This window comes from Muscardinus avellanarius (assembly GCF_963383645.1).
Source record: "Muscardinus avellanarius genome assembly, chromosome: 9".
NCBI classification, from domain to species: domain Eukaryota; kingdom Metazoa; phylum Chordata; class Mammalia; order Rodentia; family Gliridae; genus Muscardinus; species Muscardinus avellanarius.
The window spans coordinates 107,958,888-107,985,196 of record NC_137795.1 but is presented as its reverse complement, the minus strand read 5'-3'; the positions used below and the strand labels follow the sequence as shown (position 1 = coordinate 107,985,196).

The window sequence follows — 26,309 nt, the reverse complement described above, 5'->3', positions numbered from 1 at the left end:
GGCCGCGCGGCGGCGGCGGCGACTTCCTCCGGACCGGGCCGGACAGCGCAGGGCCATGGCCGAGGCGGCCGCGGCTCCGGTAAGGGCAGCCCGCGCGCTCGGACGCGCGGCCTCGGGGCTGCGGGCGGCCGCGGCCCAGCACCCGGCGCCGCAGGCCCCGGGGAGGGCCGCCGGGCCTGGGGCTCTGCGAGCGGAGCGCGGGGTCCGCCGGGGCCTACGGCGCCGCCGCCCGGACCCCGCACCCGGGCCGAGCCCAGCCGGGGGAACCGCCGCCCCGGCGCCGAGGCCGCCCCGCGCCAAGTTCCCGCAGCCCTTCCGGGCTCCCTGCCCCCGCCCCGGCCACTGTCCCTCGGTCTCCGCGCCCCCCGCCCGGCTCCTTTCTCTGCCGAGCGCTCGGCCCCAGCTTCCCTCCCCCAGCTCCCCCCAGCGGCCTGGTGGCACCTGGGAGGTGTCCGGCGTCGATTCCGCAGACACCGAGCACCCCCTGCGTCCCGGCTCGCTCAGGGCGCGGGAGGCTGCTCGCGTCTGTCCGCCAGGCACTGCACCCAGCCCTGTTTAGGCATTATTTTGTCCTCGCTGCAGACCTATGGGGTAGGTACTGTTATTATCTCTGCCATACAAAAGGAAAAACCGGAGAGCCAGAGAAGTTAACTGGCCCATGATCACACAGCTAGAAAGTGGGACGACGTGGGTTGTTTGTATTCAAAGACCCAGGGTGCGATGGGGACGCGGACAGGTACACAGCTGTGATCCCGCAGCACAGGCGAGGAGCGGGCCTCCAGGTGGTGCATGCTGTGGAGATGCAGGAGCAGGGCCGCACGGAGCCGGGCTCCTTCCTGGCCCATTATTCTGTGCATCTATGATTTGAGCTGGGCTTTTGGGAGAAGCTAGGGTTTCATCAGACCCAGCTAGACCCGGGAGCTTTCCCCAGAGGGAGGGGATTCCAGCAAAAGCACAGAAAGATCCAACCCGTGCAGGACCAGAAGGGCTCCAGGATCTTGGAAGAGATGGCTGTAATGGAAGGCTGCAGAGAGTTGAAAGGCCTGGACTTGATCACATGAGTGAGGAGCCATTAGGGATTTGGATCCTCCTAGACCCACGGCTCCTAGACCCACGGCTCCTTTGGAGCAAAGAGTTTCGGCTTCCTTGCTGGAGTCTAAGGCAGTCTCTGCTCTCCCACTAGTGAGGCTATGGGCTTCAACAGAGCAGAGTCCCACCTCTCAATAAGAAATTCCAGGTCCCACGAAAACGGTAAGAAAACCGCTCACCATTGTTCTCATACCAAAGAGCACTGTTTTAATAGGGCTTGGGCAGGTGCTCTTGTCATGCAACACCAAGATTATGGCAGTGCATTTTTACTTGCACAGGATAGGAAGCAGGTGGTGAAGTCCAAGGACACTCCTGGAGTAGACTCATGGAGTCTGGGGTGTGTGGCAGGGTTGATCCCAGAGAGGAGTGAGGTTGAAGTGGGTCTGCCAAGCCCGGAGCCTAGTTGACCTGCGAGCACGCCAGCAGAAGCAGCCCACCCACTCCTCGAGAGTGAGGCCCGGTCCTTCATTGGTCTCTCCAACAGCTCTGCTCATCAGAAGCCCACACTCAGACCCTGCCACAGTCCTCCCTTGGCCAGGCCCAGGGCCCATCCCTCCAGACAGCGGGAAAAGTCAGGAACACCATTCAGGCAGGGTTGTTCTGTCTCCTGTCGAGCTTTCCTTTTGTCCCCATTTTCTGGGGTGTCCATCCTCATTTTGATTCTCGGTAGTGCTCTCTGAATGAATCCACACTGGTTCCTAGACGTTACTTTATTTTGCAAGTGGTCACCAGACTTCAGGAAGGCTTTTGCAGAATGCAGAATGTCAAAATGACCATTCATTTTCAGTTACTGACAGGAAAAGGCATCCAAAACAGGACCTCCTCTGCCTGCAGGCATTGTCCTCAGACAAGAGAAGGCAGGTGGTAGAGCTCCCCACCCCACATGGGCTTTTTCTTCATGGTGCCCAATTGTGCTCACTCAGGCCTCTGCCCACTCTGCTGATAGGGAAGCGCCACATCTTGATTCTTGCTGCATGTATGAAAGTATGGCTTGGTACCATGTGTCTATCCTTGTGAGACTATTGGGTGTGTCACTGATCTTAGTGCACTTACACAAACATCTGAGACCATCATTTTTACCTTGGAATGGGTAGGAACCAGGAAGGGAAAAGAATCTCGGGGACCTTGAGTAGTATAAAAACACCAATATTAAACTGGTGAAGATTTGCAGGAATGGAAATTTTAGCTTGTGGAGGAGGGATCCTTGGGGAGGGACAAAATCAGATTGTCCTGGAGGAAAGGGAATTGGCCTTTAGATTTTTCTGTTTGTTAAGGGACATGGGAGTCTTTTAAAAAAGGAATTGAGCAACCCTCTTGTTTGTGTGGTTTCACTGAAGCAGCTGGGGCTTTTTGCTAGGTCATCATCAGTAGACAGTTCCTGTGTGATGGATTCAGGAGTGCAGGCTGGGCTCTAGCATATCTGCAGTGTACCATTTCTCCACTGATGCCCAGCAATGCCAAGTCACTGTTTATTTTGCAAAATCCCACTGAGCACCTGCCACGTGTCAAGCACTGTGCTGTGGAGAGATGCAGATCGCCTGGAGGGCCTTACAGTGTAGGGGCATGCAGGAAAGCCCTGCAGTGCCATGATAGGAGTCTGCACAGCGTGCTTTGGGGCCAGAGGCAAGGCACCCAGGAGACAGCCTAGGTTCTAGGATACTCAAAGGAGGGATCTGCAAGTTGAGATCTGGCATGTGGGACAGCACAGTCCCACTTCCTAAGGGAAGCCTACTCAGCCTGCTCTCCCACGCCTAGGAAGAGAGGCACACAGAACACGAGGATGCGGAGGGTGATGGTGATGTCTTCTTATTTCTGAAAGATTTCTCCGTGGACAATGGCAGCTACGATTCAGGCCATGGAGAGGAAGATTGAATCCCAGGCTGCTCGCTTGCTTTCCCTGGAAGGCCGAACTGGGATGGCCGAGAAGAAGCTGGCCGACTGCGAGAAGACGGCCGTGGAGTTCAGCAACCAGCTGGAGGGCAAGTGGGCCGTGCTGGGCACCCTGCTGCAGGAGTACGGGCTGCTGCAGCGGCGGCTGGAGAACGTGGAGAACCTGCTGCGCAACAGGAACTTCTGGATCCTGCGGCTGCCCCCCGGCAGCAAGGGGGAGGCCCCCAAGGTAGCCTTTGGGTGCCCTGGAGTGGGGAGGCCGAGGGCCCGCCTGTGCGCGCCTGGGTGAGCGAGTGTGACACTTGTGGTTCCAGGTGCCCGTGACCTTTGATGATGTGGCCGTGTATTTTTCCGAGCAGGAGTGGGGCAAGCTGGAGGACTGGCAGAAGGAGCTCTACAAGCACGTGATGCGGGGCAACTACGAGACGCTGGTCTCCCTGGGTAAGCCTGGCACTTCTCTGCTAAGTGGGATTTTGTGAGTCCCCAGACCTCTCTTCACGGAGGTTTTCATCTTAGTGATATGTAAAGCCCTAGATACTTTGAAGAGAGTCCTGCTCCTTCTGCCAAAGTTGTCTCTGGGTGGCGAGTCAGAAGCCCTGGTGGAGTAGCAGAGTGATGAATGCGGTGCTTCTCTCCCCCATCCAGGCTCCTCGGAACTTGGCCTGTAGGAGGTCCTCTGCCTCAGGTCCAGGCTCTGACTGGCCCCACAGTGGAGAAGGACTTTCACCTTCTTTCATGGGCCTCTGTAGCCATTATGTGACATTCCCCAGGGTCTGTGCAGGTGTGTGTGTGTGTGTGTGTGTGTGTGTGTTACACTAGGCATTGGACCCAAGGACACTCTTCCTCCAAGCTACACCCCTATCCCGTTCTAGTTTTTGTTTTGAAATGGTCTCACTTCATTGTTGATGATCTCGCTAAGCTGCTGCGGCTGTCTTCGCCCCATGCCCCTCCTGTCTCTGCCTCTCAAGTACTGGGATTATAGGCGTGCACCACTGCACCCAGCTTATGGCAGGTGTTCTGCCCAGGCCCCAAAGCCCGCTGCTCTGGACCCAGGGCCACTGCCTGGGAAGGGCCTGGATTCTGCTTCTTTCTGGCCTTGTTTCCTATCGTGATGGCTTCTGTGTGACCCAGAGCAAAGGCCATTAAGGTGTGAGTCGTGAGGATGGGAATGGATGCAGGTGGGATCCATGGGGCTCTGGTTTGCAGACTCGTGCTGTTGCTGACCATGAAGGCTTATACGCCAGCATGTTGACAGCTTGGACCAGGCTGTGCCGTGTGTTGTCGGAGGCTCAGCAGCATGCCTGGCCTCTGCCAGCACGCGGGCCGCGCCTCCTCTGGACTGCACAGCATCGTCTCCAGGCTCTGTGGCAGGACTGCCTGCCACTGAGAAGCTCTGCTGTTAGTCAGGACATTAGTTTCTAGACCATTCTTGGTTTTCCAGCTGCCTGTCCTGACTCTCGCAGGAACAGGGCAAAAGCTAACCCTCTTGTTTCTCCTCAGACTACGCCATCTCCAAGCCCGAGGTCCTCTCCCAGATTGAACAAGGCAAAGAGCCGTGCACCTGGCGCCGTGCTGGCCCCAAGGTTCCAGATGTTCCTGTGGACCCGAGCCCAGGTGAGGGGTTGGAAGAAGGCCAGGGAGACACCAGGTGATCAGGGGAAACAGGAAAGTAGAGAACCAGAGAGGACAGTTTTCTTTCCAGAGAGACATGGAGAAAAATCAGACTTGAATATTTTAAACTTTTTTTGTTTGTTTTAGTATTAGGGATTAAACCCAGGGGCACTCTACCTTTGAGCTATACCTCCAACCCTTTTTATTTCTTTATTTTGAAACAAGGTCTTGCTGATTTGCTGAGGCTGGCCTTGAACTTGCAACCCTTCTGTCTTAGGCTCCGAATACTAGGATTACAGGGATACACCACCAGGCCGGGTTTTATAGTAGAGTTGTAACCTCGAATCTACTCAGCTAACACTCGAGTACTTGTCACCATGGAAACAGGTGACACAGCCGGTCAGAGCCAGTAGCATGGAATTAGGAGAGGAGGGGGAGGGGAAGAGGGGCACACTGAGCACAAAAGTTCATTTAGAGCCCTGCAGAGTCGGCCAGAGTTACAGAACATAAACCTCGTGGCAGCCGTTGCTCCAGTATGATTGGAACCCTGGATTTATTTGGTGAATGTGGACACTGGATATCAATGGCTCAGACTTCCCTGAAGCCAGTCAGCACCTTTGGAAGTTAAGAAAGGAGGGGGCACCTGGCAGAGCCAGGTTTCTGAGAGGAAAGCCTTGCCGGCCGCTGGGCCGGAAGTCCCTGTCCCACTCTCTCCAGCTTCCTCCCTGCATGGCCCTGGCTGTCCCACCTGTCTCAGGTTTCCTTCCTCTGACGCTGTTACTCGGAATTCTTCTGTGGTCGACGCCTGTGTCGTTAAGTGTGTCTTACACGCTCATGGCTTCACCTCAGTTAGCTTTCCATTTTTACAAGAGCAGAAGCACGTTCAGAGGTACACACCTGACCACGTCACAGCTCTCACTGGCATTCACTTTAGTCCAGCACACGCATCTTGAGAGTCTCCCAGGTGCCAAGGACAGCGCTGACCGGATGGAAAGGTGGCCTGTGCTCTGCTGGGAAGAGGCGCAGGGCCAGGCGGCCTCCGGCTTCCGGATCTGGGGGAGGTTCACAGTGACTGTTCACGGCTTCTGTACCATGTGGGGAACCTTCCCCAGCTCCCACACCATCACTAATGAAAGCAGATGGGGCCCAGAGGGAGACCAGTTCTGGGTGAGACCCTCCAGCCCTCAGACACCTGTGCTCCGGAGCCATCGGGAGGGCGGTGGCTTCTCCCTGGGCCCAGGCAGCCAGGGCCAAGCTTACCCCTCAGCGCACGTGGAGTTTCCCTTGCCCTCATCAGGCCTTGCTGACCCTCTGCCTCCTGTGAAGCCCTCACTGTGCTCGGTGGAACCCACGGTGCTCAGCAGTCCTGCTGGATCCAGTGCCCCCCATTCTTACTCAGACTCCGCCGGCTGTCCTCTGAGCCTGGCTCCTCTGCAGCTCCTGTGTCCCCACCATGTCCCAGCTGCTGGGCTCCTGGGGCAGCTGTTCTTGTCCTATTGCTGCCCCTTGGCCTGCCTCTCCTCACACCTGCCTGCGGGCTCGGGTCTCAGACCTGGACCGGGCTCGGGTCTCAGACCTGGACCCCACCTTCCTGCTGGCCACTCTCCTGCTCTCACTGGCGGAGGCAGCACCCAGTGGATGTCCTGGGCTCCTCCTCCAGTCCCCCGCCCCCACCTCACTTCCCAGCCACCTCCTGCCGTCCGTCCTCCCAGTTCTCTAGAGCCTGGGGTCCACCAGGTTCTTGCTTGGGGGCCTGTGAGCCTTGCATCCTCCTGCCTCCCCTCTGCGCCAGGCATCAGGGGCCCTTTCACACAGCCTAACTCCTGTGCCCTCCCTGCTCATTTTCCACCTGGCCAAACCAAAGCTGCCTCTTCTGCAAGGCACGTATTTACACCACAGAGCAAACCCCAAAGCCTCCTGGTCTGGGTACACCTCATATTCCCAACCAGCAGCCTCAGTTGCGCGCCTGGTGTGCCCAGCTGTCATGGGCACAGCCTCACCCGTGCAGTTTCTCGATGATGCTCTCAAGCTGAGGCTGGCTATTTCATTTAAAAGACAATTTTTTGCCAGGTGTGGTGACTCACGCTTGTAATCCCTGTGCTTGGGAGGCAAAGACAGGAGGATTGCGCAGGTTCGAAGCCAGCCTCCCTGGCTTAAGAGACCCTGTTTCCAGGTCTGGGAGTATAACCCGGAGGTAGAAGAGTTTCCAGGAACCCCAGTACCACACACACAAAAAAGACAATTTTTTAATTTAAATTAAAAAATACCTACTCAGCTGGCTGGCCCATACAGCCCTCCTATCTGCCTACACCGGAATCTACTCTGCATTGGCACCTCTGGCTCTGCTCACCTGTACACCCTACAGTCCAAGGCCCTTCTGCCTGTCCCGGTTCTATCCCATGGCCCCTTCCCAAGGGCAGCAAAGGGTCCTACCTGGACCCACCCCCATCCTGAGACTACCGGGTTCTCTGCCGTCCTTTAGCTTGCTTCCCTGCTGCTAAAGGCTTGTCTGCCTCAGCATGGTTCGCTTTAAAGAAAGGACATTTATTTCTTCAGTCCTGGAGACTGGGAAGCCAAGATCGAGGGGCCACATGTGGTGAGAGCCTCCTTGCTGGCGGGACTCTGTAGAGTGCGTGGAGTGTAGACAGCCTCAGCTCAGGCCTCTTCCCCTGTTGAAGGCATTCATGCCACCACAAGACTCCAACCTCAGTGGCCTCCCCTAATCCTGACCCTCTCTCAAAGGACACAGGCACTGTTAATGTGGTTTATGGAGTTAGGCTTCCGGTGCAGAAGTTCCAGGGACATGCCCAGGCCAACGCTGTCCCCTGGAGCCACGTGTCCCTCCAGGCCACCCCCGTCTTCTGGGTTCCTCCCCCAGTGTGGTGACGTGCCCTCAGCCCTCACGCCGCTTTTCCCGTGGTGTTCACACTCTCCCCAGCTTGACCTCTGCCCCGAATTCCCGGTGCCCACTACCTGGGCTGCCCACAAGAAGTCAGACTGAACACATCCAAGCTGAGTTCCATTGTCCCCTCCAAGACACCCCTCCCATGCTCCCCGACGTCTCCATCCTGGTCTTACTGGCTCAAGCCCAGGCATCCTCTGACCCTCCATCACACCCCCTCTCCGCGCCAGCTGCCCTGGCCTGCACACCCAGGTTTCCCCAGAATCCACCCAGACCTCTGAGATTGGGCTGCCGTAGACGTCACCTGCTTACACCGCGGCCTCCCCAGCCAGGACTTCTGGTCTCTTTCCTGATCTGGTTTGTTTCCGGTCAGATTGCATCACCTTTACAGATATTTCACAGTTATGGAGTCATTTTATGTCTGTTCCCTCCAATGAGAATGTAAATTTCAAGAGGATAAAAATACTGTTCGGATCATCATTCCTGACACCTAGAATATTGCCTAGCACAAAGCAGGAATTCAATAATATTTTTAATGTATATCAAGTTTCATCATTTAAACATGTGTGCGGGCCAGGCATGTGGCACACATGTAATCCCAGCATTCGGGAGGCTGAGACCAGAGGATCACGGTTCACAAACAGCCTCAGCTACTTAATGAAGTGAGGTCCTTTGCAGGTCAGTGAAACCCAGTTTCAAAATAAAGAATAAAAAATAGGGCTGAGTGTAGCTAGGAGGTATAAGGCCCTTGGGTTCCATCCCTACTACCACAAAAAAAAAAAAAAAAAAAAAAAAAATGTGTGTGATGTGTGTATATGAAGTATATTTCTTTTTGTGTGTGTGTGGTACTGGGGGTGGAACCCGGGGGCTTTTCTACCTCTGAGCTCTACTCCCAGACCTATTTTATACTTTATTTTGAAACAGGGTCTCACTAAGTTGCTGAGAGCCTCACAAAGTAGCTGAGGCTGGCTTCGAACCCGCACGATCCTCCTGTCTGCCTCCCAAACGCGGGGATTACAAGCGTGCACCAACACGCCCGGCTATCCATCCACATTTTAAAACATCTACTGTGTGCCTATGTAGCTATAAGCAAGTACAATATGACTTCTTTGTTTTGAAAAGTTACATAGGCTGGGCATGCCAGTAATCCCAGTACTTGATAGGCTGGAACAGGAAGATTGTGGGTTTGAGGCCAGCCTACGCAATTTAGTGAGCCCCTCAACAACTTAGTGAGCTCTGCTTCAACACGGTAACTAAAATGGGGCTGGTGATGTAGTCAGAGGTAACGTTTCCCTGGGTACCACACACACAAAAAAAGAAAGAAGAAAAGTTACACAAATACCATGATACTCAGTGTTTTGTGTTTTAGACTTACTGTGTGTTATTTCATTTTAACAGATGTCTAATACCCAAAAAGCAACTATCTGACAATTTTCTTCTCATTGAGTCTCACTTAAGTATTTTTAATTTTCACAAACAACCCAGCCACAGGCACCTTGAAGCCTCATGGTGCCAGGCGCTGCTGTTTCCCTGGGGAACGAGCCAGGCACTCCTGCTCCTTGGGCCCACCTGCCCTCTCCCCCTTGGCCCCCTGCTGGCCAGCAGTCACAGTGGCTTCTCCAAGCAGCGCTCATCAAGTGCCTGTTTCTTTTTTTTTTACTTCTTTTTTTTTTTTTTTTTTTTTTTGGCAGTACTGGGAGTGGAACCCAGGGGCTTCCTACCTCCGGGCTATACTCCTAGGCCTATTTTTTAGACTTTATTTGGAAACAGGGTCTCACTATATTCCGAGAGCCTCACTAAGTAGCTGAGGCTGGCTTCGAACCTGCACGATCCTCCTGTCTCAGCCTCCCAAGCGCGGGGATTACAAGTGTGTGCCACCACGCTGGGCTAAGTGCCTGTGTTTTGACATCTTTTCCCATCTGGCATAAGTTTTTTTTTTTTTCTTTTTTTTTTTTTTTTTTTTTTTTTTTTTTTTGCTGGTCGGAGGGAAATGAAATGCATCTCTGTTTAGTATTTATTTTCACAACTGTTAACGAGTGGAGCACCTTTTCCTAAGTTGTTTGGTTTTTTCTCCTGTGAATTGTCTTTTTGTTTTTCTACTGAGTTGTTTTTTGCTTTCTTGTTGATTCAGGACATCTTCGTGTGTGTTGTAGATCTCTTCCCTATTTGCATTTCCAACATCTTCTGGTCTCACAGGCCTTTTAACTTTGGTTCTTTTATAGGAGTTTTATTTTGGAAGAGAAAGAGACTTTCCCCTTAGGGTCTGTGCTCTTTCTGTCCTGGATATCTTTGCCTGTCTCACTCAGGTCAGAGGAATTATCTTATGCTTTTCCTATAAAACTTTTAGAGTCTTGCCCTTCTGGGTTAAGGCTTTACTCCATCTAGAGTTAATATTTGCATGTGGGACGGAGGTGTCAATCCCCACCCCCACAGTGAGACCTGACTTTGCACCAGCATTTGCTGTGCGATGTCCTTTCTGCGCTGGTTCGTGCTGCTCCTTGTGGAGCCAATGCACCGCAGGCCGCTGCTGGGCGCCTTTGTGTGTCGTTCTGTCTCTGCACCAGCACCACAGCCTTTCGGCTCAGAATAAACCTCAGTATCTAGTAGGCCAGGCTCCCCTCCCTGCGCTCCAAGACTTTTCATGGCTATTCTTGGATGTTTTCTCCTCCATATGAATTTCAGAATCTTTATGTTGAGTTCTCAAGAAAATCCTGTTGAAAGCTTGGTGGGAATTGCATTTATTTTATAATTCAATTTTGGGGGAATCGCTGCCCTTACAATATTGAGCCTGGCTATCCAAGGGAAGTCTTCTGTGTGTGTTTGAATAGGGTTTTACAGTGTTCTCCTGGTAGTTATTGTTGCTCATACGTGGGATTCGTAGAACTAATTATACGTTTTCTAGTTGTTATAGGGTACAGGTTTGCTGTTGACTTGTGTTGAATAAAAGGAAATCCTTGCTCTCACTAGGTCCAGCAAGTTGTCCCTTCAGATGCTCTTGGACAGTTGTACCCTCCACAGATAACACATGTTCTCTTTCCATTTTTGTTTATGTTTCTGTGTGGTTTGGGTACTGGGGATTGAACCCAGGGACATTGTACCTCTGAGCTACACCCCCAGCCCTATTTTCATTTTTTGAGAGCCTCACTAGGTTGCAGAGGCCTTACTCAGTTCCTGACGCTGGCCATAAACCTACGATCCTCTTGTCTCAACCTCCCAAGTCCTGGGATTACATGCATGTTCCACCACACCAGTCTCTTTTTCAGTTTTTATAACTAATTTTCTGGTTTCGTAGTTTATCTAGGACATTGTTGAAGAGGACCCATGAAGACAGGCGTGGTGGCACACACTTGTAATCCCAGTACTTGGGAGGCTTGAGGCAGGATTGCAGGTTTGCAGCCAGCCTCAGCTACTTAGTGAGGTCTTCAGCAACTTACTGAGACCCTGTTTGAAAATAAATAATGAAAAAAAGGCTACATTCCTAGCCTTTTTTGTTTTTTGCTTTTTGGTTTTATTGGTGGTACTGGGGTTCCTGGAAGACCTTCTACCTCTGGGCTACGGGCTACATTCCCAGACCTACTTTTTTTTATATTTTTATTTGGAAACAGGGGCTCTTAAGCCAGTGTGGCTAGCTTCGAACCTGCACAATCCTCCTTTCTCCACCTCCCAAGCGCAGGGATTACAAGCCCGCCATAGTTTTTTTGTTTTTAAGCAGAGGGTCACTGATTGCTGAGACTGGCTTTGCTAAATTGCTGAGGCTGGCCTTGAACCTTCACCTTCCTATCAGCCTCCCAGTACTGAGTTACAGGCACACCCGGCTTCTTTAGGTATGTTCTCTGTTTATGGTGTTTTATGTTTGTTTTTATTTCCCTTTTGTTTGCATTGCTGGGGTTGGAACCCTGGGCCACGAGCTTCCTTGGCAAGTGCTCTACCACTGAGCCACATCCCAGCCTGTGGGTACTTTAAAGCCTAGAGGTTTTCATTTCACTGTTCTTGGATTACTAGTCTAATTTTTCTTTTTCTTTTTTTTTCTTTTTTTTTAATTTTTTATTGGTGCACTGTATTCATAGATCATAGTGGGATACAAAAAAACTTTTGTAGACATACATGCACACATCGCCAGTCAACCCCCACCCGATCCCCACCCCATTCCCTCCCCATCCCTCCTTCCCATGCTTGACTTAGTGGTTTTCAAATTGCCTTATCAGGTGCCATGAAGCACCAGTTGGGATTATGGTTGTAGCTGCATTCAGTCTCCAGAGCATTTGCGAAAGAAGTGACACGTATTCCACAGAACCCCGTTATCTGTGTCTGTCCTCAGCCCCCTTTGTCTAGCTCCTCTATAGTGTCTCCATGAAGCTTTATAATCTTTCAAAAGGAGGCTGCGGGTATAGCTCGGTGGTAGAGCCCTGTCTAGCATGCACAAGGCCCTGGGTGCTAGCATCCCAACAAATAAGTAATAGAATTTTCTCTAAAAGGCCTTACACAGTTTTTGTCAGTTATATTCCTATGTTGTTTTCCTGCTTGCTTGCTTATCACGGTGGTTAGTGGGATCTCTTTTTAACTTGAACTTTCTGTTTCTGATTATGTTGGATAGTGTTGGGGCTGGGGGCTGGGGGTCAGCTGAGGTGCCACTGCAATCCCTTTGCCCTTCAGGTAGCTAGCCCAAAGGAACAGGTGCCCTCCTGCTCTTCTAGGACAGGATCTACTCTGGCCCACGTAACTTTTGATTTTAGGGTCACTATGAAGAATTCCTCTTGCCCACAGATAAAAGCTACATCCTAATTTATCAATAATAAAAATAGCTTAGCCTCACTGCTCTTTCTCATTTTTGTTTCCTCAGTTTAAGCTTCAAGACAGGGGAAAAGTAGTAATTGATCAGTTCCCTCATAACGCTGATAGAGCCAGGCATAACAATACACATTTGTAATCCCAGGTACCTGAGAGGCTGAAACAGTAGGGTTGCGGGTTCAAGGACAGCTTCAGCAAGTTGTGAGCCATCAACCTAACAAGACCCTGCTTCAAAGTAAAAATAAAATCAGGCTGGAGGTTTAGCTTGTAGGTAGAATGCCCCTGGGTTCATTTCTCAGTATAAAAATAAAAGAAATAAAAATTTGATGATAAGTTACAAAAAAAAAAGTCAGCCGAACACAGTGGCACAGGCTTGTAATCCCTGCTTTTGGAAGGTGGAGACCAGGGGATCGTATTTCACAGACAGCCTCAGCTACTTAGCGAAGCCCTTTGCAACTCAGTGAGACCCTGTTTCAAAAAAATGAAAAGAATAAAAAATAGGACCAGGGATGTAGCTCAGAGGTAGACTGCCCCTGGGTTCCAGCCCCAGTACTGGGGAAAAAAAGTCACCTGTCACTTTTTTTTTTTTTTTTTTGGTGGGTCTGGGGATGGAACTCAGGGGTATTCCACCTCCAAGCTACACCTCCTGCCCTAGTTTTTATTCTTTAATTTGAAACAGGGTCTCACTAAGTTGCAGAGGGCCTCACTAAGTAGCTGAGGCTGTCCGTGAACCAAGATTCTCCAGTCTCAGCCTCCTGAATGCTGGGATTACAAGCATGCGCCACCACGTCCGGCTCACCTGTCACTTACTGATATTTATTTTCTATTTCTTTTCTTTTTTTTTTTTCAGTACTGAGGATTGAACCCAGTAGCATTCTACCTACAATCTGTACCCCAGCCCAATTTTTCTTTCTTTATTTTAAACCAGGGTCTCACTAAGTTGCAAAGGGCCTCACTAAGCTGAGGCTGGCTGCAAACCTGCAATCCTCCTGTCTCTGCCTCCCAAATACTGGAATTACAATCGTGTGCCACTACACCCAGTATCTATTGATATTTCTATCCAGGATATCTTTCTGCTTTTATTTGCTCATAGAGTTTGTGTAATGCTAGAATTGTGTGTCCTTGAATGTGCAGTAGAAAAGCCCAAAGAAGAGTTGTGTGCAGTGGCTCACACTTGTAATCCCAGCATTCGGGAGGCTGAGACAGGAGGATCGCCGTTCATGGACAACCTCGGCTACTTAGTGTGAGGCTTCTCCAACTTAGACCCTATTTCCAAATAAAGAATAAAAAATAGGGCTTGAGGTTTATCTTGGAAGTAGAATACCCCTGGGTTCCATCCCCAGTACCGCAAAAAAAAAAAAAAAAGCCAGTAAAGCCACCCGAGCCTCTCATGATCTTTGTTGGGGAGGGTTTGACTACTGATTTAATTTACCTTAGCTATAAGACCATTTGGGTTTTCTATTCATCATTTTGGGCAAGTTATAATATTTCTAGGAATTTATTTCCCTGGAGTTTTCAGATTACTTTAAATAACATTCATAAGCTGGGCATGGTGGTGCACGCTTGTAATCCCAGTACTTGGGAGGTTGAGACGGGAGGATCGCAGAGGTTCAAAGCCAGCCTCAGCCACTTAGTGAGGCTCTCAGCAACTTAGTGAGACCCTGTTTCCAAATAAAGTATAAAGTAGGTCAGGGCTGTAGCTCGGAGGTAGAAGGCCCCTGGGTTCCACCCCAGTACCACAAAAAATAATAAGTAAGTAGCATTCAGAATGTTCTCATTTTAGTTACTGCTACTAAGTGCCCTTAGCAAAGCCATCTCAGGAAGGTGAGGCAGGAGGATTGCAAGTTCGAGGCCAGCCTGGGCAATTTAACAATATCCTGTTTTAAAATAAAAAGTGCTGAGGATAGAGGTCAGTGGTAGAGTACCCCTGGGTTCAGTCCCAGCACTACAGAATAAGTGAATGGAGAAGCCGAGCCCCGTGTTCACTCTTCATAGTGTCTCCTCCTCCTGTGCTCTGGATGGTCAGTGCCTTTCGGGGCCTCATGCTCCTGCTGTTCTTTGCTTTCCCTTTTGTTAATTTACATTCTAATATTTATTATTTCCTTTGCTTTTTTTTTTTGTCATACTTGGGATAGAACCCAGGAGTGTTCTACCTCCAAGCTATACCCCCAACTCTATTTTATTTTTTATTTTGAAACAGCGTCTCACTAAGTTGCAGAGGGCCTGCCTCACTTAAGTACCTGAGGCTGGCCACAAACTTGCGATCCTCCCGTCTCAGCTTCCCAAATACTGGGGTTGCAGGCTCCTGCTTTTGAAAGGGTTTTGTAGTTGATGTTATTTCTTTCCTAACACCTTGATTAACTGCTTATCCCATTCACTTTCAACCTGTGTTTTCTTGAGTACAAACAAAGCTATAAAGTTTCCTCTAGGTACCATTGTGCCTACAGCCCACATGTTTTCATAGATAATATTTTCATCATCAGTGGGTTCCATTTACCTTCTGATTATCATTGTGATTTTCTCCTTGACCCTTGCATTATTTAGAAAATAATATATATATTTTCAGTTTTCGTACATATAAGGAGTCATTGATATCTAGCTTAATTGTATTATAGTCTCAAAAGGCAGTGTATGAAATGCTAATCTTTTAAAATCTGTAAGACTTGTTTATAACCCAGAGTGCTCCCTTCCTTCCTTCCGTGTGGCTCGAGAAGCAGACATGGTCCTTGGGTTTGGTCTCCACTTAGACCCATTCGATCTGGCTTATTAGGGTGGTGTTGGGCTTTCCTGTGACCTTTAGCTGGGGAGCCTTGTCAGTTACAGAGGCAGAGGTGTCGGGATCCCCACTGTGAGGGCAGATTGTCCAGTCCTGTCATGCTGCTTTATTGGAGCTCTGTTATTGGCTTAAACATTTAGAATCATTTTATCTGCCTGGCCAATATACTGTCGCACAATCATCCTTTTTTATTTCTGAAAGTATTTTTATTAAAGTTGATTCCTTCTGTCATGGTATAGCTGCATCTTTTTAAATTGTTAATCTTAGCTTAATACACCTTTCATTCTTTTATACTGCCTTCTGCATCCTTCTATTGTAGGTGTGTCTCTCTTGTAAACCTCACATTGCTGGGGGTTTGTTTGTTTACAGCCTGATAATCTTTACCCATTAAATGTACAAAAGAGTAGCCGCTTAGCTACAGACTAAGCACTTGAAATATACTTTAAGGATAAAAATACAGACAAGATTTTGAAAACTGTACAAAAAAGTATATGAAATATGCATGGAAAATAAAACAAAGTATATTATTTTGTATTGATTATAAGTTGAAACAATATTTTGGATATATTGTGTTAAGTAAAACATACTATTAAGATTTATTTAACCTGTTCCCTCAAATGTTCCTAATGAAGCTACTAGAATAGCATGGCGCACAGCGGCACCTTGCCTGTCCAGGCAGCTTGCTGGCCTGAGCCTCATGCACCAGTCCTGGTGACATCTGGATCTGCTTCTGCCTTCTTGAGCCATGCTGGCACTCTCCACTCTGGCCTTTTCTGAGTTCTTTGTTACTCACCCTCCCTTTGGGGGTTATTCCATATAGGTTTTTTTTTCCTCTTAAAACTATTGCTGGCCAGGCGTGGTGGCGCACGCTTGTAATCCCCACGCTTGGGAGGTGGAGACAGGAGGATCGCTCAGGTTAGAAGCCAGCCATGCTGGCTTAAGAGATCCTGTTTCCAAATAAAAAAAGTATAAAAAAAATAGGTCTGGGAGTGTAGCCCGGAAGTAGAAGTAGAAGGGTTTCCAGGAATCCCAGTACCACCAAAAAAAAATAAAACTATCATTATCTCCGGGGGTGGTGGTATACGGTTATAATCCCAGCCTTTGAGAGGCTGAGACCAGAGGATCATGGTTTGTGGACAGCCTCAGCTACTTAGTGAGGCCCTTTGCAACTCGGGATCACGGGTTCAAGGACAGCCTCAGCTACTTAGCAAAGCCCTTTGCAACTCAGTGAGACCCTGTTTCAAAATAAAGAATACAAAATAGGGAAGGGGGTGTAGCTCGGATGTCGAATGCCCCTCGGTTCCAACCCCAGACCTGCAGAAGGAAGGAAGGAACGAAGGAACGAAGGAAGGCAGGCCGGGCTTTTATTGTAATTCCCCACACTTGGGAGGTGGAGACAGGAGGATCACTCAGGTTCGAAGCCAGCCGCGCTGGCTTAAGAGACCCTGTTTCCAAATAAAAAAATATATATATAATAGGTCTGGGAGTATAACCCGGAGGTAGAAGGGAAGGAGGGAGGGAGAGAAGGAGGGAGGGAGAGAGAGATGGAGGGAAGGAGGGAGGGAAAGGAAAGAAAGAGCTAGGGTTGTAGCTCAGAGGTGGAATGCCCCTGAGTTCCATCCCCAAACCCACAAAAAGTAAATTGTTATGTTTAATTAATTTTAAGGTTATAGGTTCTATTTTTATTCTTTTAGAAGGAGCTTTAGAATTATTAGAATATGGGGATTTTTCCCTTTAGAAGTTCTTTTTTAATTCCTTTTTTTTTTTTTTTTTTTTTTTGGCGGTACTAGGATTGGAACCCAAGAGCATTCGACCTCCGAGCTACACCCCCTTCCCTATTTTGTATTCTTTATTTTGAAACAGGGTCTTACTGAGTTGCAAAGGGCCTTGCTAAGTAGCTGAGGCTGTCCTTGAACCTATTATCCTCCTGTCCCAGCCTCCCAAATGCTGGGATTACAAGTGTGCGCCACCACACACCAGCTTTAGAAGTTCTTTTCTGTGGGTCTGATGATAATGAACTCTGTTTATTCAAACTTGTAAGTAAGTTTGTGTCTGAAAATATTCCATTCTTGTACTTGGAAGACAGAATTGTAGTTTGATTATTCTTTTCTCTCAGCCTTTGAAGATAACTTGCTCTCTTTCACAACTAGTGCTATGGAGAATCCCTAACCACCATCCTCCATGGATGGTCTGCCTTTTTCTCTGCCTGGTTTTAGGGCTGCCCCTGGGAGTCTGCAATTTCACTGCAGTGTACCAAGGTGTGGATTTCTTTTTATTTCTCCTGCTTCAGTCACTGATATTTTTCACCTATTTGGGGAAATTACCAATGTTCTCTCTTTCAAAAGCCCTCTTTTTCTCTTTTATTCAGGAACTTCTTCAAGCCTCTCTAACCTTGAACCTCCCTTCATATTTTTAGCTGTCTCTGCTGAGTCTGAATAATTTCCTCAGATCTATCTTCTAACTAGTTCACCATTCTTTGTTTCTACTCTGTTGTTTAGCCATAAATTGAAATTTCAAGTTTCAGTTACTTTACCTTATAATTCTAAAGTTAGATTCAGTTCTTCTTTAAAATGTGATTAGTAGCTGGGCGTGGTGGCGCAGGCTCCTAATCCCAGTATTCTGGAGGCTGGGACAGGACGATCTCAGCTTTGTGGCCAGCCTCAGCAACTTGTGAGGCCTCCGCGACTTAGTGAGACCTTGTTTCAAAATGAAGAATAAAAAATAGGGCTGGGGGTGCAGCTCGGGGTAGATGTCCAGTACCACACAAAAAAGTGATTGGTCAGTTTTGATAGTCTCGTCTTCTGTACCGTCTCTGTTTCCCTGTTTGTTTTACTTTATGTTCTCCATAGGACAGTTCCAGTATGCAGAGGCTGTGCTGCATTCCACGGTCTATGGTTTCTGCTGACTGTTGGGCTCTGCTTGGTGTGGTGTTTGGTGTGGAGCTGCCGGGGGCAGCGCCGCCTGAGGATGGCATGCGCCTCCACTGCTTGTCTGGGCCAGTGCACTGGAGCACTGCACACTGCAGTCTGCGCCTGGAGGTTTTCAGACCATGCTGGCCTGTGGGTGTCGACTGCCAAGGGAGTCTTTACTGGTCTCAGCCAGAGTCAGGGCCCAGGCAGGCGGTCTCCTGTGTGGCAGGTTTAGGTGCTGGTTGGAAGTTCAATCCACTGGGAATGTTGCTGTGGTTGGGGCCTCTCTCCCAGCATCCCATCTGCCTGAGCAACAGGCTTCTATTGATTATCTATCTATCTTATCTATCTATCTATTTACTTATTTATTTTGTGTGTGGTATGGGGGATTGACCCCAGAGGCATTCTACCTCTGAGCTATACCCCCAGCCCCATTTGATTTTTTATTTTGAAACAGGGTCTCACTAAGTTGTGGAGAGCCTCACAGGGTTACTGAGACTGGCTGCAAACCTGAGATCCTCCTGTCTTAGCCCCCCAAGGACTAGAATTACAGGCATGCACCGCTGCACCCAGCAAGCGAGGCTTTTCGTCCTCCTCTCTGCCTGCATGCCTCCTTCAAGCCTGGGCAACAGGCCACTGATGTCCTCTGATTTACCATCAGACTGGGGCTTTCCTACAGTTTCTGGCCTCTGCTTGTTTTTCTTATTCTATCTGTAAATAATTGATGCTTAACATTTTCTTTTTTTTTTTTTTTTTACTTTTATACTATACCCAACGTTGTTTTGTTTTGATTTTGGTGGTACTGGGGTTCCAAATATTTTATTTTAAAACAGGGTCCCTTCTACCTCCAGGCTACACTCCCAGATACATACACACACATACATATATATATATATATATATGTGTGTGTGTGTGTGTGTGTGTGTGTGTGTGTGTGTGTGTGTTTAAAGGAGTTTATTAATTTTATTTTTTTATTTTTTTTAATTTTATTTTTAGTGGTCCTAGGGGTGGAACCCAGAGGCTTTCTACCTCCAGGCTATATTCCCAGACCTATTTTTTTATATTTTATTTGGAAACAGGGTCTCACTAAGTTGCTGAGAGCCTCACTAAGTAGCTGAGGCTGGCTTCTAACCTGCGCAATCCTCCTGTCTCCGCCTCCCAAGCGCGGGGATTACAAGCGTGCACCACCATGCCCGGCTGTACCCAGCGTTTTCAAATGCTTCATCCCAGAAGGAGTTTCTCACATCTAGTCAGCCATATGGCAGGAAGAAGAGTCGGATGTTGCTTTTTCATGTGTTAAGATGATCTTATTGTCTTTGCCATTACTCTGTTAACTTTGTGAATTATATGACTATATTTTCTAGTGTTGTCTTAACACATTCCTGGGTTTTATTTGCAATTCTTCAACCTAGAATCTTTGCATATCTATACATAGATGAGATCATTTTATATATTTTCATATACTATCCCCTAGATTATACCATCAAAATGATAATAATCTCTCAGCATGGTAGCATACACATGTAATCCCAGTACTTGGGAGACTGAGACAAGAGAATTGCAGGTTTGAGGCCAGCCTCAGCAATTTAGCAAGACCCTTTTTCAAAATTAAAAGTTAAAAAGGCTGGGGGATAGCTCAGAGATAAAATGTCCCCAGGTTCAATTCCCACTACCCCTCCTAATACCTTCATAATAAAATAAATTGACAGTTTATCTCAACTTTTTTTTTCTTTTTTTTTTTTTTTTGCGGGTCTGGGGATAGAACCCAGGGGCATTGGGCCTCCGAGCTACACACCCTGCCCTATTTTTTTATTCTTTATTTTGAAACAGGGTCCCACTAAGTTGCAAAGGGCCTCACTAAGTAGCTGAGGATGTCCGCTAACCACATCCTCTGGTCTCAGCCTCCTGAATGCTGGTATTACAAGCATGCGCCACCACGCCCGGCTTATCACAGCTTTTTAAAGATATTCCAATTATCTTCTGATATTGCCATTGCTTAAGAAAATCTACTTTCAGTCTCTTTCTACTTTCAGTCTCTTACTGTCTTCTCTTTGGTACTAAGATTTTTCTTTTACTTAATCCATTTCATATAAATATTGTCTATATTTCCTTATGTTTATTTCCTACATAGGAAATGGTGTGTTTCTTCAAACTGTGGGTTCATCAGTGCCTTCAATTTTTTAAAAACCTCAACCAGTTTCTTTTTTTTTTTTTTTTTTTTTTTTTTTTTTGGTGGTACTGGGGGTGGAACCCAGGGGCTTTTCTACCTCTGGACTACACTCCCAGACCTATTTTATATTTTATTTGAAAACAGGATCTCACTAAGCTGCTGAGAGCCTCACTAAGTAGCTGAGGCTAGCTTCGAACCTCTGTGATCCAAGTGCGGGGATCACACATGTGCACCACCACGCCCAGCTCTCATCCAGTTTCTTTACCTTTTAACACTTGCCCTTCTCTATTCTCAACTTCCAGGATTTCTCCCAGCATACTCAGAACTTCTTCTGTTCCCCATGCCTCTTCACTTCCCTTTTCCATTTCCCGTTCATCTCTGAGTACTATACCTATAGATTATTTCCCTACACTCATCCCCAAGACACTCGTTTTCTCTTCACTGTGTTCACACTGTTAAACCATATATATTGAGCTGCTCATTTCCACAGCAGCTTTTGTCATTTCTAGAATCTTTAGTTCTTTTTCAAATCTGACTTCTTAAAAATAATTTACTAGCCGGGCATGGTGGTGCACGCTTGTCATCCCCGCGCTTGGGAGGCAGAGACAGGAGGATCGCGCAAGTTCGAAGCCAGCCGCGTGCGCTGGCTTAGGAGACCCTGTTACCAAATAAAAATGTAAAAATAGGTCTAGAGTGTAGCCTGGAGGTAGAAGGGCTTCCAGGAACCCCAGTACCACCAAAAATAATAATAATAATAATAATTAATAATACTAATAATAATTTACTGTTCTTGCCTTAAAGTTTCTATTTCTTTGACTATTTTAGACATACTTATGTTACTCTATCAATTCAGGCTGTCCTACGCTATATTGAGAGTAAAGTCTGCCATGACTCTCATGGCTGTTTGGTTCCTCTTCTGGTTTGTAAATGTTAATTTTTCCTCTGGTTTTAATTTAGTTTTAGTCTGTAAGGGACCCCCTTGTAGCCTGCATCAGGGCAGGTTTTCATTCCTGTATTACCACAGCTCTTGGCCAGTTTGTGAGTTTCTCAGTTTAGGGCATCTGGACTGTGTAGTGTACATTTCATGTAGACATGGGATTCCAGTGTGTTGTGGGTTACTTTGTACGCACAGCCCTGGATCAGTGGGCAGCTGTAACTCCGTCAGGTGAACTGAGTGTCCTGGTCCCCATCTCCTAAGACACATAGCAGAGTCTGGCCTCACAGACAGGCAGGTCAGCCCTGCAGAGATGTGAACGGCCATCCCCGAAGGCCTGTGTCCTGTTCCAGCAGCTCTCTGGGTCACTTCCTTCCTCCAACTCTTGATTGAACTGTGTGTTTTCTCTTTGATTTCTGCATCAGGGCCTTTCTTTTGAACTCACTTAAATTGTGTGTAAAGTGGGGGATTCAATTTTATCTAGTATTTCTGTGTTTAAAGTGAGAGCAAAAGTGAGGTGTGGTGGTACAAACCTGTAACCCCAGTACTTAGGAAGCCAAGACAGACAGACCGCAGATTCAAGACAAGCCTCCACAATATAGTGGAGCCCTCAACAACTTAGTGAGACCTTGTCTCAAAATAAAAATAATTAAGAAGGGCTGGGGGTATAACTCAGAGGTAGAGTGCCACTGGCTTTAATCCCCATTACCAAAAAAAAAAAAAAAAATTTGTGAGAGCTCGGGGCTTCCCAGGCAGCCCGAGCCCTGGGAAGATGTTTGTGCATTCCTCCCCTCACCACATCGCCCTGGCCCGCCCTGCACAGGTGACCCCATGCTCTGCTGAGAGGACCCCAAGTCCTGGTTTGCTTTTGCCTCCCCTTCCCACCAGGCTCTTTGCTACTGGACCCTTGTATAGCTCCTGTCCACTTCCTTGGCCGCATGCGTTTCCAGCCTGGCGCCAGGGGACTCACATACTCTCTGTCCTAGGTTCGGGACCCCCTGTTCCGGCTCCTGACCTCCTGATGCAGATCAAGCAGGAGGGGGAGCTCCAGCTGCAGGAGCAGCAGGCACTGGGCGTGGAGGCCTGGGCAGCGGGGCAGCCAGATATTGGAGAGGAGCCCTGGGGCCTCGGCCAGCTGGACTCCGGAGCAGGAGACATCTCCACGGATGCTACCTCTGGTGAGTGGCTGAGACGGGAGCAGACACAGGGATGAGTTGTAGAGACTGAGGCCAGGGAGGGGAGGCTCCTAGGAGCCTCTGGGAGCTGCAGGAATAAATCGGTGACATTTGAGCTTCCCAGTGCTTCAGAGAAAGGAACGAAAGACACTGGCTTCAGAGAAGCTGGGTCATCGTGGCTATTTAGAAGAGTCCTGGCTGGGGTCTCTGGATTCATTGCCTCCCTTCCCAGTTCCCTTCCCCAGCTTCCTGCCCCTAGCCCATGGCTCCGATCTCTGTTGCAGGTGTCCACTCCAGCTTTACAACCACCATCCCGCCCACTTCATGGCAGGCAGACCTCCCTCCCCACCACCCGTCTTCAGCATGCTCAGACGGGACACTGAAGCTCAACGTGGCAGCCTCCACAGAAGGTACGCAGGGCGGGAGGAAGGAGGGTGCCCCGGCCTGGGAGCCCCGTTTTCATTGAACTCTCCTGAGCCGTAGGCATTTGGTGACTGGTCTTATATATGACTGTGCAGTATGTTCTCTATCTCCTTCCAAATTCGTAAGCTTGAGCAGCTTTCTTGAGGATGCCCATGTTTAGGCTGTGTCTTCTAGCCTGACCAGTTTATCCTGACAAGCTAATTCTTTGAAGGATAAACCTCCGCTCCAGAATCAGGCAGCCCTCAGCACTCTGGCATCGAAGTAAACAAACCACTTCTCAAATATTGGTCCTACCAAAAATGGGTGTGTGGAGGCCAGAATTGGGAAGATAACTACCAAATTTATGTATTAGTTTCCTCTTTACTTCTGTTTTGAAAGCCAGTTATCTGTTACCTTAAGTAATATTTTGTGTTATATTTTAGCACCCCCAAAATGTGCCAAAATTCTGGGTGTGGTGGGACACAATTGTAATCCCAGCATTCTGGAGGCTGAGACAGGAGGATCACAGGTTCGTGGCCAGCCTCTGCTACTTAAGTGAGGCCCTTCGTGATGTCGTGAGACTCTGTTTCAAAATAAAGAATAAAAAATAGGGCTGAGGGTATAGCTCGAAGGTAGAATGTCCTGGGTTCAGTCCCCAGTACAGCAAAAGAAAAAAAGTGCCGAAAGCCAAGGTCCTTGAGGCGACCTTGGGGTGTGAGATGCAGAGACGTCCATATAAACTCAGATCACTCCTGCTCGCGAGTCGGTGGCTGCGCTTGCTGTGTGCTCGCTGCACGCAGGCAGGGTGCTAAGGTACTTTTCGACGTATTTTCTGGAATAAGGGGAAGAACAGGCACTCAGAGAGGAGCTGCTGGTTAAGAAGCATGCCTGAATCCACAGCTGGTACAGCTGGCACATGGCGGGCCGGGGGCGATCTCAGTTGATCTTAACCCTGCCTGGCCTTTGGCTTCTTAGGCACATAGTCCCTAGGTCGGCATTCCTTTCTCAGGATGAACTCAGGAAGCCTGGGGGCTGACCGGAAGGTCGCTTTTCCTGTGGTGGAGGCGCCAGGTCCAAGTGTCCTGGTCTGAAGCAGCCTCCCACCAGGAGGGCAGGTGCTCTACTGTGGTCCTGAGCCTTGGCCAGGAGGCCCAAGGTGGTGGCCATGGGCCAAGCAGCCGTGCATCCAGATCCCTTCAGAGACGGGCCAGAGTGATGGGTGCCTTTCTGTCTTTCTCAGCAGACGTAAAAATTGTGATCAAAACAGAAGTCCAGGAAGAGGAGGTGGTGGCCACACCGGTGCATCCCACGGACCCGGAGGCTCACGGGACGCTGTTTGCCCCCAGCCAGGCTGCCAGGTTTTTCCCTAGTCCTGTCCAAGAAGGAGCCTGGGAAAGCCAGGGTAGCTCCTTCCCGGGCCAGGACCAAGTGCTGGGGCTACGGGAGCCGGCCAGGCCTGAGAGGGACCTGGGCGAGCTGAGCCCGGCCGTGGCCCAGGAGGAGACGCCTGCTGGGGACTGGCTCTTCGGTGGGGTCCGGTGGGGCTGGAATTTCCGCTGTAAACCTCCAGTGGGCCTGAACCCCAGGACTGTGCCCGAGGGGCTGCCTTTCTCCTCCCCGGACAACGGAGAGGCCGTGCTGGACCCCAGCCAGGCCCCGCGGCCCTTCAACGAGCCCTGCAAATACCCTGGCCGGACCAAAGGCTTCGGCCACAAGCCGGGGCTCAAGAAGCACCCGGCGGCGCCCCCGGGCGGCCGGCCCTTCACCTGCGCCTCGTGCGGGAAGAGCTTCCAGCTGCAGGTGAGCCTGAGCGCGCACCAGCGCGCCTGCGGCCTGCCCGACGGCACGGGCGCGGGCACCGGCGCGGCCCCCTCGGCGGGCGGCGCGCGGGACGGCAGCGGCCTGCGGTGCGGCGAGTGCGGCCGCTGCTTCACGCGGCCCGCGCACCTCATCCGCCACCGCATGCTGCACACGGGCGAGCGGCCCTTCCCCTGCACCGAGTGCGAGAAGCGCTTCACCGAGCGCTCCAAGCTCATCGACCACTACCGGACGCACACGGGCGTGCGGCCCTTCGCCTGCACCGTGTGCGGCAAGAGCTTCATCCGCAAGGACCACCTGCGCAAGCACCAGCGCAACCACGCGGCGGGCAAGGGCCCGGGCCGCGGGCCCCCGCCGCCGCCGCCGCCGCCCGACGCCTTCAAGGGCGCGGCCGCCAAGGGGCCCCTGCCCGCCACGGACCTGGTGGCCGACTGGACCTGCGGCCTGAGCGTGCTGGGCCCGGCCGACGGGGCCGAGCTGTGAGCGGCCGAGGACCGGGGCCGAGGACCGGGGCCGAGGACCGGGGCCGGCGGGGCGGTCGCCGAAGGCGCGGACTGTGAACTGAGCGCCCCGCAGACGGCTAAGTAATTTAACTGCAAGCCCGATTTTTTTGTTTGGGGGTTTTTCTTTTTAACTCTTGAGGGAAGAGGGGAACAGTAGAAGCACCTTTATCTTGACTACTCTTACCTTTGGGGTGTGCGTCCGAGCCGTGGGGGGCAGGCGGCGGGACGGCAGGTGCGCAGGGCCGGGGCAGTGCCCGAGGAGCCGCCCCCCCTGCAGGAGGACCCGCTGGACCCCGCGAGGCCGGCCCCTCTGAGCAGCCCGCCCAGGCGGGGAGAGACAGCAATGAAGGGCCCGGAGGGGACACGTCCCACCCCCGCCGCAGGGGCTGGGCACCCTCCCCAGCCGTCGGGGAGGAGGCCTCCGGTGTTGACTTTCCCACCAGCGAGCCGGCCAGCCTCAGTAGCTCGCGCACGGCTCGGGGGCTCCGGCCTCCCGGGCACACACACTCGCCCCAGGGCTGCTGGAGGGTAAGTGGCCCCGAGCCCCTCACAGACAGCGTCAAGGTGGAATTAGAAATGGGCCAGCCCTTGTCAGCGACGGTGCTGTCCCCACCACACGTCCATTCCTGCCAGCGGCCTGCGGGGGAGAGGCCGCTCACCCCTTCAGTCAGCTCTCTCCTGCGTACTTTTATTAGGAATAGACTCGTTAAGAAATTTGTTTCTATGTACTGTATATTTTGTACTTGTTTACACTTCTAATATTGATATAACTGATATTTTGAAAAATAAATGAACAGAAGACATCCTGTTAAAATAAAACCTAACCAGCACCAAGGCAGTGTGGTGGATGCCATTCTTAGACCTGCGTCTGTGGGGATGCAGTGAGCACCCCAAGGGGCCTCTGCAGTGGTCCCTTGGGCCAGAGAGGTGCTGTCCTTGAGAGCGAGGTGGAGACTGTCTAGGGAATTGGACTCCGTGGAGAGAAACAGGTCTGCTGGGAGGCTCCAGACACAGCAAAGCACCTTGCATCGGAATATACACACAGTTTGTGTGACTCAGTTTAATTTGGCATGATGTACAGGAAAGTGGGAAGGTCTGGTGACAGGAAGGAGAGCACAGAAAGCGGCTGCTGGCCTTTGTGGGCCTGGGGTGCAGTCCTGGCCTGGAGCAGAGCCCCTCCGCGCAAGGCTAACACCCACTCTGGAGCCAGAGTCAACGATCGTTAACCTTTCACACGTTGGTCTTTTCTCATTTTGTTCACACTCTTAAAAATTGAAAACATAAAATCTGCCTTTTGGCTTTGGGGTGTAGCCTCCGGCCGCGGTGGGAACAGTGCCGGTGC

General features: G+C 50.1%; 1 protein-coding gene across 2 annotated transcripts; it reads left to right on the top strand.

Annotated features, from left to right (window-relative positions):
* Window positions 1–55: 55 nt before the first annotated feature.
* Window positions 56–24,947, top strand: ZNF746 (zinc finger protein 746; the record flags this gene model as incomplete). Of its 2 annotated transcripts, none has more annotated exons than XM_080701513.1 (7): window positions 56–79; window positions 2,909–3,208; window positions 3,339–3,420; window positions 4,480–4,593; window positions 22,056–22,247; window positions 22,529–22,654; window positions 23,887–24,947. In XM_080701513.1, the coding sequence occupies 7 exons, from the start codon at window positions 56–58 to the stop codon at window positions 24,945–24,947; spliced, it is 1,899 nt and encodes a 632-aa protein (XP_080557639.1). The 2 variants fall into 2 exon arrangements, with proteins under 2 accessions (XP_080557639.1, XP_080557638.1); XM_080701512.1 differs by having other exon boundaries at window positions 3,294–3,420.
* Window positions 24,948–26,309: the final 1,362 nt, after the last annotated feature.